General features: G+C 37.0%; 2 protein-coding genes across 2 annotated transcripts; one reads left to right on the forward strand and one right to left on the reverse strand.

Moving 5' to 3' along the window:
• The first annotated feature begins 1,331 nt into the window (after positions 1-1,331).
• LOC308696929 (synaptonemal complex central element protein 1) lies at positions 1,332-6,018 on the forward strand. Its single transcript, XM_081375916.1, has 10 exons — positions 1,332-1,672; positions 1,787-1,834; positions 2,085-2,144; positions 2,226-2,300; positions 2,744-2,791; positions 2,957-3,011; positions 3,266-3,355; positions 3,984-4,047; positions 4,176-4,242; positions 5,298-6,018. Exons 1-10 carry the CDS (start codon positions 1,657-1,659, stop codon positions 5,393-5,395), a joined length of 621 nt encoding a protein of 206 aa, XP_081232042.1. The 5' UTR covers positions 1,332-1,656; the 3' UTR covers positions 5,396-6,018.
• fam83hb (family with sequence similarity 83 member Hb) lies at positions 5,611-14,856 on the reverse strand. The gene is made up of 6 exons (XM_081375915.1): positions 14,309-14,856; positions 10,934-11,403; positions 10,307-10,471; positions 10,097-10,221; positions 7,224-10,011; positions 5,611-6,801 (listed from the first exon to the last, which is right to left on the reverse strand). Exons 2-6 carry the CDS (start codon positions 11,381-11,383, stop codon positions 6,781-6,783), a joined length of 3,549 nt encoding a protein of 1,182 aa, XP_081232041.1. The 5' UTR covers positions 11,384-11,403; positions 14,309-14,856; the 3' UTR covers positions 5,611-6,780.
• Between the last annotated feature and the right edge of the window lie 1,813 nt (positions 14,857-16,669).

The following is a 16,669-nucleotide window of genomic DNA, read 5'->3' on the forward strand; positions in this document are numbered from 1 at the left end:
ATCTTTTGATGATGTAAAAATCTGAGCTTTAACTTCTTTTTGTAGATTTTTCATCATCATAATTCATTTAACTTCCTCTATCAAAAAACATTGGTTATTTGTTGGTTAATACCTGCCTTTGTAGTCGTAGTATCAATGTTGTATCAAGATGTGTGTGTGTATGTTTATATAAATGTGTGTGTGTGTGTGTATATATATATATATATATATATATATATATATATATATATATATATATATATATATATATATATATATATATATATATATATGTATATGTGTATCTCAAAATAATTGATACTACAACTACAAAGGCAGGTATTAACCAACAAATAATCAATGTTTTTTGATAAAGGAAGTTAAATGAGTTATTTTGATGAAAAATCTACAAAAAGAAGTTAAAGCTCAGGTTTTCACATCATTAAAAGACAAGTTCAAAGGATTAACCTGCATTAACTAATGAAGCACAAACGATAGAAGCCTATTGTGTTTTTTTTTTTTTTTTTTTCCTGATTTCTAAATACAGTTTAATAATTCAAATAGTTGTTTTGGTTATACATGTAAAATGCACGTTATCCTTGGTTCAAATGTATGTTTTAGAATCCATGAACAATGGATCTGGTTTACAAGCATTACATGTAATTCAAGTTTATTTTCTTTTGTAATTTTCAGTGTTACTGACAATTCATATTCTTTAAAATTAATTTAGACAGTTTAATGTTAAGTCAATACTTGTTTAATCCAGTATTTCTACTTTTTTTTGTCACTGCTGTTATATAATTGAATTTTAAGTTTACCACAAGTACTAAATTCAAATTATTTTTATTGTAACTGATTGTTTTAAAAGTAAATTCCTGTTTCTAAATAAAAATCTTCTTTTCACAGACCTGTCATTTTTTTTTTTTACATATTTAGTCTGTATTTTATTACCAAGTTGAAAAGAGTATTTAAAAACTTTGTAACAAGGACACCCTAAAATAAAGTATAAATCAGTGTAATTATACATTTAAGTACTTATTAATAAGAATGAACTTACTATAGGGTTAGGGTTAGTTTTTTAATTAATCAAGCACAATTTATAGTAATTATATACTATAGTAACTAAATGTAACATGCAAAAAAAGAGACTGTAATAGTGTTTTTTTAGTTTAAACAAAACCCTTAGTAGTCTGATCCAACGCTTGCTTAAGCGAACAGTAGTTTTGCATTAAAACGAGCAGCAAAAGGATTCAAGAAAAGAGACTTGCAATTTGCCTATTAATTTTTATTCATAATTCCACGCTGCTTGTAATTCCATGCTTTACCAGATGATGGCGCCAAATGATCAATTTACAACCAAATGGCGTTAAGAGTTTAACTAGAGGTCTGTGATCCCTCTCTATATGTGTCTAAATCAATATTGGTATACATTTAAATCGATTAATGAAATTTTAATTCATCATTTTATATGTATGTTATATAGGCATGGTTTACGTTTTTACGAGAATACTCAATACAATTATTCAAACGACAGCTGCGCGTGAACAGCAGTTGGAAAGTGCGCGAAGAACATCAGATATTCCAACTGACAACAACAAACGACATTCTCATTAACATATTTATTACTTTACTAATTTCGAGATATTTCGTTACATTTAATACACAACTGGCGTCGTAATGAGTCTGATACTTGGTGGGTTGTTGTTTTGTTTGTTTTTGTGTAAGTTAGAGGTGTTTAGTCAGCTAAGCAGGTTGAGTTTGATTTTCGAGTATTGCGGCTTGCTAAATATTGTTTTGTAACGTACAGAGTCATCATTCAGCATTGAAGATATTATAAATACACCAAAAAGCCCAGGTATGACATGAATCACTGACGATCTATTATATTCATTATTTTCTATTAGCCTACATCTCATTTTAAACAATATAGTTAATTAAAAAATAATTCCACTAAACCGACGAGTTTGTGCTCGTTAAGTTACGTATCTTAGTTTTTCCCATAGAGATGGCCTCACCCATAAACCATATCTTTAATGATTGTCCACTCAATGGGACTGAATGCCTTTGTATTTCTTACATAACATTTAGTAATGTTTTATCTATAGGCAAGCGAACAGAACCGAGACCAGCGGAGCTGTTAATCAAACTCAGGAATCTGCAACAAGGTAAATTGCCAATTGGCATCTTTAGACTGTAAAAACACTTTTTAAAAAGCAAAAAAATTAACACCCATATATTGATTTCAGCCAAGAAAAGCCTTGAAGATGAGGTGAAGGAAACCATACTCTTCTTAAGTGCTAGAAAGGAGGAGGAAGATACCTGTATGTAAGCTTGCATTACCCTTAAAGGAATAGTTCACCCAAAAATGAAAAATGTTGTCATTACTTACTCCACCTCAAGTTGTTCCAAACCTGTATGAGTTTCTTTGTTCTGTTGAACACAAAAGAAGATATTTTAAAGAATGATGGTAATCAAACCGTTGACGATAGCTCTTGTCTTGACTTCCATATTAAGAAAACAATTACTATGGAAATCAATGGCTACTGACAACTGTCTGGTTACCAACATTCTTCAAAATATATTTTTTGTGTTCAACACAAGAAAGAAATTAATACAGGTTTGGAAACTCTTGATGGTGGGAAAATGATGACAGAATTTTCATTGTTGGGTGAACTATCCTTTTAAATGTCAAATGACAATGCATTACTATGAATACATGAATGAATACATTACTATTCATTCAAATGAGTTTTTTTTGTTACAGTAAATGCTGAAGCCTTACAGTTGGAGGGAACAATAATTGAAAAGGAAGGTGCTCGTCTAAAACCAAATACTGAGGGATTTGTATTTATATAACACTGTATAGAATCACACAAATAGAATGATCATTACTGTACATGAAATTACCAATAAGTTACATTTAAGCCTTGTTATCAGATATATTTACAGTGTTACCACAAATTTTCTTTTCATACAGAGTTAAATAGAACTATGCAGCTCAAATGTGAGGACATCCAGCAAGAGGCACAAAGGTAGATATCCATATAACACTCATGGGTATTTAAGCTCTGAATTACTGCACACCATACGTGTAAAACACAACACGAGTCACCTAAACACTGAGCTTTGGTCTCGTAAAGGGTGTGTATTCATTCAATACCAGTACACAAATCATATTAAAAATAGGATGACATTGAGAACAGAATTTGTTCACACAGAAATGTTTGTGAGATGTACCGGGTGCCATCTTTACATCTGATTCAAAGTCTATCCTGTTACTCTGTAGGCAGCGTGAGCAGAACCTTCAGAAAGAGGAACTGGTAAAGCAGTACTGCTTTCAGATCCAGGAGACGAAACTAAAGCACAGAAAGATTCGGTATGACTCACTGTTTATAACAGCGAATGGAAACTCCTCCTCGCATTCAAGCATTACTATCTCTTTAGATATCAGAATTAGATATGAGATGCTGTCACAACTTCTTAGACATGAACATACTGTACATTTTTGCAAGTATCGCTAGAACATTTATTGTAATGCCCATAATCTTAAAGGTAGGGAATGTGATTCTCTTTTTTGTCCATTTTTTCAAAATCACTTGAAATCCTATTCCTAACCCACTGAGTTAGAAGCCCTGAAATGAAAATTAAGCAATTTAATCATCTGTGGAACGGGCAGGACTCGAAAAACTCCAGCCAATCATTTCCAAGACCACCTAAAATCATTGGACAGTAAGTTCGTCAATCAAACGGTCGTACCATACCCCCCTCCCCCCAACCCACTCCCTCCACATGAATGGGTGGAGTCAGGGCCAGCGTTGGAGGAAAGAAGGTAGGACCATCGGAGTTGTGTATTTTCAAAATCTGCCGGCCGTTTTGCAAATCCCATACCCTACCGTTAATGAAATGTGGAAACCTACTACTGTTACTGATGGTATCAGGATTAACAATTGTAAAATAAAACAGCGTATTGTACATTGAAACAAATTTTATCTCATTTATTTTAGAATGAAGTTTGAGAATCAGCTTCAGCAGTTGATGGAGCAGCATAAAAACCTGTCTACCGTCTTTGTAAGTGGTCTAATAGAATGGATATTAAAATAAAAACAAATTAGCTTTCTCTACTTGTGAAATGTAAACGGCTTTATTAATTTACAGATTGGTGGCATTTCATGGTCCATTTTCTTTTCTTTTTCCAGACTCCACAAAGACTTCCAGCAGAAATACAGTCTGCTGAATACACCACTGAGCAGTTGCTGAAAGCTGGTGCGTTTTGTTCATTTTGTTCCATTGCTTAAGTTTTATGGCTCTCTCCAGTATGACCAGTGTGTAGCTGCATGTTCAGAGGGACATTTGAGGCTTTCTGGTTTCATTCAGACATTTAAGTCAAATTAATCCAGTCATTTTTTCCAAAATGACTCACTTGGCCAGTCCACAAGGCAGAATGGCATACAGTAGTGGCCAAAAGTAATGTCTGGAGGGGGATATTTGTTTTAAATAATCCTACAAGTTCAATTGAATCAAAACATGAGGAAAATATATATATTTTTTTAAATATGAAGGAGGAACAAAACGCTAAACTTAGTTAAGGTATTTATCTGGCAAAATTATTTAGCAAATTATAGCTACAGGTTTTATTTTATTTTCTGTTCACCATGATGGTTTTAAATAGCTTGAAATATGATTGGAATCACTTCACAAAGGAAAACACAGTTAAGTGCAATATGTGCAGTGCAAGTCTGTCATATCGGCTACTTAAAATTAAAATGAGAATAACTGTAAATTGTGAATTCTTTGTACGCCCGTGTTTTGGCGCTTAGGGAAGAGCGCATCAACACCTTCATGACTAGCACAGTCAAGTTTGCGTGTGCATTCGCAGCATTTTAAAGCATTTCTCGCTTGTTTTTGCATGTTCATAAATTCTTTGTATGACAGCCTGGCCAAAAATGATGTCTGTACAATTTAGCATGTTTCATTGTGTTATCACAAATAAAACAATTGACTCCAAGCACAACTACATAATATCCTTGCACATTTTTTTATAATATTTTACAAAAGGTGAAGATGCAAATTTTCCAAGGCCAGACATCACTTTTGGCCACTACTGTATTAGCATGCTACTCGGACTATTTGGGCTGAATAAAGATAGTATAGTAAGGTGACTTGCAAGGATAGGATTGCACAGTAACCTCTTAAGTGTCCTCAAGACCTAAAACTGAGCTCTCAACATCCTTAAACAAGAGACCAACTTCATCCTCAGAGTAATCTGATACTTTCTTGTGTGTGTGTGTGTGTGTGTGTGTGTGTGTCTGTCCCTACAGAGCAACAGAAGCTGGAGCAGTTGACCAAGCTGCTGGACGGGTTAAGCCACACACAGCATGCAGAGATGCACATGGATACTTATGAAAAAGCACCATGAATGTCTCACACATTTCGCAAACTTGAGTTGAGTTCCTACTGTATTCCAACAAATGCTAATTTTGCAGCAGATAGAGAAGTTAAAGAAGCGTTTTTTTCCCATTGTGTTCTATTCTTCTATTTTAACTTGTTGCCATATGTACTATTGTTGTGTTATGCCATCAAAAAAAATACTGATAATAAACCTCAATCAAATCATACCCATACCTAGAATATAAACGTTTCTAAACCATTTATTCAGAATTTTTAAGACACAATAAAAAAAGTTTGTAAACAAGCCTAAATTCCCCAAGATTTGTATTTATATACATAAACTGTATCGATGACACTCAAATTCAAACTCCTCAATCCGATAATCCTCATTAGATCAACTTCCAGTTTCCATTAATCAGTCCTATGACACATCCACTCTGGGAATTCTTTGGTGTTCAGTAATACCATTCTATCTTAATTTCATTTTGCATTGACAAAATACAGGCCAAAGCCCAGTCCTGAGAACATCTTTATCAACCTAATATTGTCCAGATTCTCCTGACAACACGGTTCATGCAGGAATGTACATGTGCAGTAGGTCTGCAGCTATTATACTGCAAAATCTGATTGTAATAAAATTCCCCAAATCACTTTCTCAGCTTTCAATCCACTTCCTTGACAGCACCGTTTAAATAGAGGATAAAAGGAATGAATAAGCCTCCTTTCATTTTCATACATCCCTTACATACTTTCCAGTCATTTTTATTGTTGTTGACATCTTCAGTTTCAGTGTTCTTTGCCTTCAAAAGTAAAAGCGTCGTCTACCAACCATCTCCATTTTCCTTTATGCCCGTGATCCATTGGCACAGTCACCACCAAAGCATAATTTCAGCATGACATGTCCTGGGGTGTTTGTGTGGTGTACTTTAATGAGGGTGTGTTTTAGTGCCTTTAGAGTAGCATATCTCAGGTTCTGCCCTGACATGTTAATATCCTTTACCAGAGCTGAAAATGGCACATATTTGCATCACAAACATCTTGACGTTTGAACCCTCCTTTGGCCTGATTTTGTGATTCTCTATCCTGTGCGATTGCTGTTGAGGTTTGCCCTGATGCCTTATAAGGGCAAAGTAAATCATCTGTGGGCTCAGATTGGCACAGAGCGAGGAATATTTCTCCTGCTGCAGCAAGACTCCTCATATTTCAGCTTGTGCTATTTTCGTGTTGTTTATGTGAGATCCATGGACCATTTAGGTTACTAGTCGTTTAGCAGACGCTTTTATCTGAAGCGACTTACTTGCTTCTCTGTCAGTTCACAGCAGTATTGGGGATGTTTGGTACAATTTTTAGTTCAGTTTCAGGTTCTCTTTACAGTTCCCTGTGAGGAACATTGGCCCCTTCCTCCAAGTTTTGTTATCCCAGGTTATTCCCCATCTGTTGAAGTAGAGTGACAGATATGTGAATGAAACATCCCACAAATAGTATGTGATAGTCTATTCCATTTATTTCTATCATAAACGAAAACATAAATAGATGAAAGGCTGCATGGAATGGCATATAACGACACTGAATTTTTAATGTTGAAATTTAAAGAGATTTGTAAATTCTATGCATAACACAAGAGAATGTAAAGGCAAATAATAAATTAACAACGTAAAAGGAAAAAGACAATTCGTCAATATATATAATTAGACATTAAATGCTACATTAAATGCTTTGCTTAGAATTTATATATTTCAAAAAATACATTACAAATATTGTACAAGAATCTCATGTGATTAATGTAGTCAGACTTGCTCTGCCTTCTCTTTATTTCCCTGTTCCCAGCAACACTCTTCTTGGTTACGAAAAAGTACCTCAAAGCGACTGTAGACTTTCTTTTCTTTGCGCATGCTCTCTATTCTCTTCAGCAGATTGTCCCTCTCCTGTGGGTTGACTGGAGTTCGGCCGAACCGGTTCTTTGGAACCTGTAAGGATGAATTGGAAACGTCATCTTCCTGGCTCCCCTCGCTTTTCCCAGACTCTTCATTCTGCTGTCTGTTCTTCTGGCTATTTGCTGAGATTTGCTCTAGGATCACCTTGGTATCATCCCTGAGGTTGCTACTGAATATTACATTCGAGGTAGAGGACTGATAGCGTGATTGAGCCGGTTTAGCAGTGGGCTTGTTGGTCTCTACAGTGGTTAAAGATGATTTGGATTCAGAGGGTTTCTCTTTGCTTGAGGGATCCTCTTGCACCTCAGGGACTGTTTTCATTGACTTGTCCTCTTGAGAGTTGGACACTCCTGAGTGCTTCTTTTCTCCCTTTGGCCCAAGGAAACCCTTCAGTCTCTGTGTTTGTTTCTTGAGGAAATCAAGGGCCTTTGTATCTTTGCCATCAGAGCTCCCAATGTTTAGGGAGCTCAGGCTTTCTTTGGACTCTGCGCGGGACATGCCCGATGAGCTGAGGCTGCGGGACTTCTTAAGTTCGCTCTTTTCAGCATCTGTCGCATCCGTGAGAATCTCCTCACCGCATGAGATCCGACGATGAGCGGTCTGAGAGCTTTTGAATGGTTTTAAGAACTTGGGTGAAGGGAAAGGCCGGAGAGACTTGGTTGGTTCCTTAGCGGGCTCTTTCTTTCCTGCATCAGCTGTGCTCTCTGTCAGAGATTTGCTGTTTATGTTTGGCTTGTCCACACAGACTTCAGAAGGTTTTGGATGTGATGTGAATGCCACGTGCTGTGTTACAGGATCTGATAGTGTAAATGAGGGTTCTTGTGTCTTTACAGTGGACTCCTCTGAAGAAACAAGCACATTTGGAAGTTTGGTTGCTGTATCAGAGAGGTCTGGCTTTTTCATGGCTGCTTCTCTACTTTTAACCGAATCTGACTCTAATTTTGAGGTCTTTCTCTTTTCTTCCAGATCTTTGAAATACTGAAGTCGGCTTGCTGGATCATTCACGTTTAGGGAAGAAGTTGTTTGCTGAGATGTCGAAGGCTTGGTTGGCTGTGTAACTTTGTTGTCCTTAGGTTCAGGGTTGTCAGGTTTCTCCTTTTCTTTGATGGGCTCCTCTTTGGAGTCTTTGATCGTAGTCAGGTCTCCTGTTGATCCGTTTTTAACATCTTTTTCATCTGCTTTTTTATGCTTAGTCCAATCAAATGGCTCTCTTGACAGCGATCTCCTCTTCTCGAGAATCTCTGCCACAATGGATGAGTATCGAATAGGCTCACTCTCATCTTTCTCCTCTTGTAACTCCCCACCAGACTTAGTTTGCGAGGAACTGTGTTGCTCCAGCTTTGAGGAGCTGAAGATTAAAGAAGACCGTAGTCTTGAGCTCCTTTGCAGCATTGGGTTAATTCGAGATCGGAACGACTCGTGCTTGGTAATGCTGATTTCCTTTGGTTCCCTTGGTTCTGCCTCCTTCTCATTGTCTGTTGAAGATGATAGTGATGAAGCTGAAATAGCTGGCTTTAATGTATCAGTACTTGTAGGACCCAGGTCAGAGAGAATATCTTTTACTTGATTCCTATCTTGGATTATGGGTTTACCAAAGCGCGGTCGCAAGTCAAGGTTTGGCTTAGTTGGGATATTTGGACGCTCTCTATTGGGAAAATTAAGGCCTGGCCCCTCTAAACCATACTGTCTACTGTCAGGTTGTTGATGTGGCTCATCAAAAGCATCAGGACCCATGGACTGATGCAGGCCCTCCTCTCCTGTATCTTCATAAGTGCTGAGATAAGAGTTGATTCTCCAGCTCCGCAATCCCTGCTTCACACTGGGATCCTGGGACTGGCGTACCTGCTCTCCAGAGGAGAACAACTGCTTCTGGTCTGGAGGATGAGGCTGAGTTGGCGAACTCTGACAGGCATACGAGTGGCCCGCAGCAGGCCTCTTCTGGGTTTGTGGACCATAGCGTCCCCCTCCTGCGTAATATTGTTTTTCTGAATCACTTTTGAGGTCATCAGAGGATAAAACATTCATATTTCCTGGTGGTTCAAGTTCAGGGGGATATGCAGAGTCAGACTGTTGATCTGTCTGGTACGTGCCATAGTTAAGACGGTCATATGGCCCACGCTCAGAATCATGTCTCGTGCCCTCGCTCTGATAGTAATGTTGTTCTCGCTGGTAATGCGATTCCTTCTCCTCCAAGTTGTTCATTACACGCTGTTTCATGTACTGCCGGGAAGAGGCGTAGGTCTCGTGGGTTCCCTCTGCATAGCTATGCCTCTTAAAGGCGTTCATTTCCAGCTGCTGGGACGCCATCATTGAGCGTCCTTGATCCAAGAATGACTGTTGCATCCTGAACTGCTGTGTTGCATATTTTGTGACCTGCATAGGACCTGCACTTGGTTCTAACGTATGGCGGAACGGGTCATCCCTCCGAAAAGGTAGTAAAGTCTCAAGACGATCCCCGAATGGGTAACCAGTAAGTTCAGGCTGGCGAGGTCTGGGATTCCCTCTGGGATTCCTTAGTGACTGAGTCCTTTTAAAGCCAAACTGGCTGCCAAGATAACTATCTTGTGGCATGGGTACAAGGGCATTTTCAACAACAAGAGGCTGAGACTGAGCAAACAAAATACGAAACTCCTCATCAAAAGTGGAAACTAGTTCTCCGAGGAACAAATGGGCGATGCAGCGGTGGATCTTCTCAAAAGACCACATAAAGCTGGAAAAAGAGAGAAAGAAACATTTACAATGTCATACAATACAGAGAAGAACTCTTATCTTCATTCAAATGTCACTGAGCTCACCTGTAATTTCCACTGATCACTGCTCTGCAGTCTGTCAGAAGAAAGCGGTCCATCACTTGACCTTTAAATGATTTCCCTGAGCGGCAGAAATAGGTAATGCCTGCTACTGTCCGTACCCGCATCATCTGTAACCAGTGAAGTCACCATTAAGCCTGTATTTTCTTACAGTTTTAATTTAAACTTAGGCTAGTTGAGATCAGCTTAACTTACATGGATCATATCCAGGTTAACTTTACAGCTTGCCACCATGTTAACAAAATGATGGGCATTTTGTTCATCCAGCAAGATATAGACAGGCACATGACGTGCTGTAGCATCCAGAAGATCAGAAAATATATCAACATCTGTGAAAATATCCATCACCACTGCAATGACCTGTTAGAAAGAGAGAGAGAAAAAATAGCAATAAGGAATCACCTTGACAATTAAAACTAGTCAAGTTACAAGATACTAGCTTTTTTGCACTTTTACTAAACTTAACTTACATTTCAAGTAAGAAAGAAAACATAGCTTTTTCCTAAAGAACCAATCGATGATGTCTAAATCTGATTTAACATGACATGCAATTATGGCACAAAATTTGTATGATTTACGTTTTCAAAAGGTGCATTCAGACATTTTTATGTTGCACTGACCAATATCAATGTCAGCGATATCACGATCAGCACTGATAACACAAATGATCATTTTATTTTATGTGCAATAACCAACATAAAATGAGTATTATTTGGCTGGTCACAGTCTTCATTTCATATGAAGTGTTCATAATTTTAAACATGTTTTTTTTTACTGAGGAAAATCCAGCCTGATGTTATTTATAAATCAGAAATCACTAACCTGATGAGCATTTTTGATGAGTCGCCGTGCCTGCTCCTTAATGCTGGGCATTTCAGGGTCACCAGGGTTCACCAAAATTGTGACCTCTGTGGGTCCCACAAAACAGTGTTGCTGCAGAGGCCAGCCAAGGTCTAGTCCCGGTGCATCCAAGTCAGAATGCAGCGGCCAGTATGTGTCAGAAGACCCATCCTCATCTATTTCTCGATATGGCAGTTCTGGTACATTTCCAGCACACTGTGGTGAATGTACAGTGCTTTTAATATGCTCAATCTCTGACCTCGATAAAAAGTCAACTATATTAGCACTTTGTAAAAAGTTGTAGTAGCCCTCAGTGTCCTCCTCCACCAGGGCATCAATAGCCATGCGATACTCTTCCCGGTAATGCGGACGCAAATAATTGGGATCCAGGGGGTTGTCTCCCAATGAAGAACTCTGGGAGCGGTGGGCCATGGTGGAGCAGGGAAAACAACCTAAGAAACAAAAAAAATCAATAAATAAGCATGTGGAATAATCTAATCAGAGCATCTGGAAACTATTCTATTTCTATTACACTATTCTATCCAATTTTAGCACAAACATGTTTGCTGTAAGCAACGTCTGCCTACTACTAGGCAACATTAACAAATAGGAAATAACACTTTTATAATTTACCATATGCACTATGATACATACAACAGGATCCAGGAAGCACAAATTTTACATGCAAAGCCAATATTATTTGTTGTACAATTCAGATCATGAATCAGTCAAAAGACTAGAAGTGTATTATGAAATATTTATGCAACCAAAAAAAAAAGCATGCAGCATACTAGTTAGGATAGTTAACTAGCGATTGCTAAAAAAAATTCTGCTCGACTCATTGTGTACATAAGAAATTCCTATCTGTTGTGGGGCCTTCAGACAATGACCCCTAAGCAAGGTTAGGCCACAGTATGAAAGTTTTTGAAGGTTGTAGCCACTTGCGTACATTTGTTTGTATTTTAGACATCACCAGGGAAACGGTGTCAGCCTGTTGGCGAGTGACTCATTGTGGGCAAGAGGGGAAGCAAAAAGACATAAACAGAAAGGGAAAAACTGAAAACACATGTGACTGAATCAAAGAAGGGAGTGTTTTGCTGATGCTCTTGTGAAAGAGACTCGCTGCGTTAACTATGCAAGTTAGAATCAGACTTTGAGCAGGTCATAAATTAACCAAGACATGTTGTGGCTAATTCATAGCATGTCTATTATATGTTGTAAACTCCCATATGTACAAGAGATTCATAAAAATGTGTTACCAGGAATGCTATGTGAAGTCAAAAAGAAAAATGCATTACTCATGACATGCCCTGATTATCATCATAATTCATTTTTTTCAGCTAATCTGAAATCTGTGCTGTCAGCATGTTTCCGTCAGAGAGTCGACACCCAGACCAGTAAATCATGTTGGAGTGGATTCATCCACATTTAAACCCAATGACTGACTTCTAATAATAATACAGATCGTATTGGTTTCGCAATTGGATGGCGAATGTGAAAAAATACCAAAGAGATGTTATGAAATTACATTGACCCAGAGCAGAGAAACTTTATACCCGTGGGTCTGCGCTGCAAGTGCCAACAGTTAGATATGAGTCAGTTTTACTTTTAGAGATTATGTATGTCTGCACATGCAGAATTCTCAATTTTGGGTGAACTATCCCTGTAACAACAGGCAATGAGACTGACAGTCATTATTTCAGCTTAGTTTTTGTAATTATTTTCACCAAGCAAAGAGAGATTTTTGCATGGCCAAATAATTTTCATAATGAACCCTTGACTCTTTTATGAAGATTGTAATATTCGGCTCATAGTGAAATTATGTTATATTTACAGCTGCAACAAATTGCATATGATATTCAAATGAAGAACATTTCAGAAATACTGAATGTGTCTATATAAACATCTTTATTTGGATGCTTAAAAGGACAGTTCAAGCTATTTCTTTGGTTATCTTGACTTGACGCGCAATATATCAGTATCATAGTGGTTATTAGCTGACATTAGAGGTTTTATACAATTTATTGGTATCAGCCAATGTTGTATATTCAATTGTTATTTTTACATTTAGATTACCTTTGCCTTTATCTAATTCTCACTTACAGTTAATCTTTATAAACACTAATAATTTAATAACAGTTTTGCATAATCTTGAGCAAATCTCAAAGTGAATATCTATTTTTCATACTGTGGCTGTGCATTATAATGTCGTGATGCCTAAATTTAATTTTTACTTTTAAACAAAATAGAATTTCAGCCATTTATCATTTGTTGGCCATAACATGAAAATAATTATTGTTTTATAGGTATCAGCAATAATATAGTTGCATCCCGAATCCTGACATGCTCTTCAAAATCACATTACTACATCCAGTTTTCTTAATTCACGTCCAACACTAATGTGACATTGCATTTTTCTTTTGATAGTCCATTGTATTATGTTTTACATTTTACATGGCTACTTTAACTTTCGTCCATCAACAGGTTCTAGATATTTTCATCTCAGCCAATGGAAATCATGCTAGATTTCCCTAAAACATTTCTTCCCTAAAAACATCCAATAATTATTATAATGTGCCAACAGTAAGTTAGCTTCTGTTAGATTTAGTCTGCCAGCAATCAACTACTAACACAACACCCTTTTAGAGCTTCGTGTTTCAACAAGTGAAAAAATAAAATGTCATATCATCATAACTCAAGCTCAACCATGTGTGTGACATTATGAAGGATGGCAATGATAGAAATGCACACGTCTGTTCATGGTGAGGTTTACCTGGGCCTCACCCACAAAAAGAATCAGTGCAAGTACAAAATACAGATTGATAATTTAATATTTCGAGTTGTGTAATGTTTTAAGGCAATGTAACTTAAGGAGATGGCATCCAGAACCAATCCCTAACCAAAGTCCTACTTGATAACAAAGGAACAATTCTGTCCACCCACGACACTGAAACATTTCAAAGATCAATAGTAGACTTACTCTAATAAAATACGAATATTTCGTAGTTTTAAGAACATTTACCCTGTTTATAACTGTTCATAAATGATTAAATGACCACGCACAGATATCATAGCCTCACTCCATCACCTCCTAAAATGACTGTTCAAACAAGTTATAAAATAGGCTATACTCAAACGTTTTAATGCAACGTCTTTCAAATACGCTGGAATAGTTAACCATTTCATGTGTGTTTCAGATTAAAGTGCAAAGAACGTTTAAGAATTAAAACTTTTGAAGCAAGCTTGAAGATACAAAGTTTCTTAACTGTCAACCCTCAAACTGCTCTTCAACACTTTATGACTCATAAACTTCAGACTTTCTTGCTCGTAATTTGTGACTTTCGAACTCGTTCTTACCTTTACGGCTGGAGTTACTTGGTGAATAAACTTTTTTTCCGTTCCTAAAAAGTCGGTTGTTTTCTCCCCCTGTTCAGCGAACGCATCCGCGGTACATTCCTGGTGTCGGTGGAAACCCCACCCAATGCTATTGAGCTTCAAGGCGAAAAGCAGCCCTGGCGAAACCTGTTCGCGCTCGGCCGAGTCCTGCCCGCTCGAACGTCTCGGATATTAACACAAGGGTCGGTTCGTAATGAACGGCTCAACCCTTTCAGTTGTGAAACTCCTCCCAACCATCGCCAGCGTCAGCGCTCACCTACAGCCACAGCTACTTAAAAAACGGACAACTACAAATACAACGAAGGTTTTTACTGCAGCAGGGTTTGTTTGAGTTTGTCAATTTGCATATAACCTGCGAAACACAAAAAAATTGCCCCGAGCAGTTTCACAAACGCACTCCATATCCCAGCTCTCCCTTCTCCTTCATTCTCTTCCTTCTCTTCCTATCTCTTCCTCTTTCCACAGCGAGCAGACAGACAGATGGTGGATTGTTGCTCATGGGACAAAGCAAAGGCGCACCCAGGTCATGATCACACTGTTGAGAGTTGTGTATGTCTGCCATAGATGTTATACTGTAAAGAAGATGAATTATTCATTCATAATGAATGTTTTAAAGCTCCCTTTGTCCATAAGCATCAATAGAAGTTTCTGTGCACGTGTAAACTGACTTAAACTAAAATAATATTAAAAGTTAATTCAGGTATTTTTCCTAACAACACAGATCCATTCATTCCACATATTCTTTTTCAATAAATGTAAATATGATTATAAGTATTGACTATTTATTCTCTCCATATACATATTTAGATGTTATAGTGGATATTAGGCTTTATTTTAGTGCTGTCAAAGCATCTAACATAAAAGTTTGTATATATATATGTGTGTGTGTATCATACACATATATAAACAAACTTTTATGTTAGATGAAATTAATTGATTTGGCAGCACTACTATTTTATCAAGAAGACTTTGTGTGAACCATTTTTACATAACTTTATTTAAAATGAATTTCATAAATATAAAGTTTTTTATTTACTATTTTATTTTGTATCTTGCATAAACTGCTACAATGATTTTTTTATTAAATTGATTAAAGTGATTATCTTTTTAACAAATGGTTTAGTGTTTAATAGGCATTTACTCCATTATTTATATATATATATATATATATATATATATATATATATATATATATATATATATATATATATATATATATATATATATATATATATATATGCATATCAATTATGGTATAATTACATTTCAGTATAAATAGACTTCAGGTTAATATATTTAATATTTAATAGTATTAAGATATCTTAGAAGCAATCAATACATTACGTACTTTATGAGGCCGTAATGATTGCTTTATTGCAATTTGCATGTATGAGTAAGTAAGTGCATAATTCACATGCATTGAAGTGTTGACGGTGCAGGGGTGGAGTAAGCTGGAGGATTTTGCCCCACCTTGAAAAGGAAAAGTCTTAAACATCCTCATTCTGCCAGACTTTTACCACAGTATGGGGAAGTTTTGTTTGACTTCTTTGAAGATGATTTTTATTTATTTTTTGTGCGCACTTTCATGTTCTCTTCCTCGGGTTTATGATTGTGTGATTGATTCTGAAAGATTATAATCTTGTCAGTGTGTGTCTGTATTTGGTTTACCTTAGCAACCACTCAGGTGAGGGAGGGTGTGAGAAAGGGTGCGGCCCGCCGAGGAATGTGCCAGCACAACTGAGACATTTACCACGCCTAGGACACGCTCATTCCTCACACACACACACACACACACACACACACACCACCAGCATACTTACCTTTTCTGTTGTGTACATAACCTTGCACATAAGGTCATACAACTCGCATAACAAAAAAAAAATCATTACTTTTACCACAAATATGGCATATGCAAATATTCCCGTTGTATCAAAACATTCCGTTTTTCAGTATTGCTTCACTTGCCTGTGATATGTGTGATGTGTTTCTCAGCAGTGCACATTTAGGCCTATAAACAAGGAGGAAAATATCAAATGAATTAAAATGTGTGTTTTTTAAAGCTGAAGGGCCTTTTACTATAAAGACCCAAAAAATATCCCTCCCAGCTAAAGGATTTTATTGAGAGTAGCCAATCTAGAATATGTCGAAAGACAGTTTGAGATCATTTTTCTGCAAACTCTATCTTGTTTCATAACCTAAACAAGTTTTAGCTTGATCTGCATGCATCCATCCGCTGGAGAGTGATCTTTGAAACAGTGCTGTGTTCTTTGACACAGGGTGTCCTTTTGCAGAGTCCCACCCACAATTCCCCTCTCCTGCTGT

The sequence above is a fragment of the Scardinius erythrophthalmus genome (genome assembly GCF_964197995.2).
Source record: "Scardinius erythrophthalmus genome assembly, chromosome: 10".
In the NCBI taxonomy this organism is placed as follows: Eukaryota; Metazoa; Chordata; class Actinopteri; order Cypriniformes; family Leuciscidae; genus Scardinius; species Scardinius erythrophthalmus.

Bases quoted from the DNA above. Each gene is read 5' to 3' on its own strand.
- LOC308696929 (XM_081375916.1), top strand. The intron at 2,145-2,225 runs GTAAATTGCCAA...TATTGATTTCAG, and splicing joins ACTCAGGAATCTGCAACAAG to CCAAGAAAAGCCTTGAAGAT. The intron at 2,792-2,956 runs GTGCTCGTCTAA...CTTTTCATACAG, and splicing joins AACAATAATTGAAAAGGAAG to AGTTAAATAGAACTATGCAG.
- fam83hb (XM_081375915.1), bottom strand. From the start codon at position 11,383: ATGGCCCACCGCTCCCAGAGTTCTTCATTGGGAGACAACCCCCTGGAT. The intron at 10,472-10,933 runs GTTAGTGATTTC...TCTTTCTAACAG, and splicing joins TCATCAAAAATGCTCATCAG to GTCATTGCAGTGGTGATGGA. The intron at 6,802-7,223 runs GTACTTTTTCGT...CTACTTCAACAG, and splicing joins AAGTCTACAGTCGCTTTGAG to ATGGGGAATAACCTGGGATA.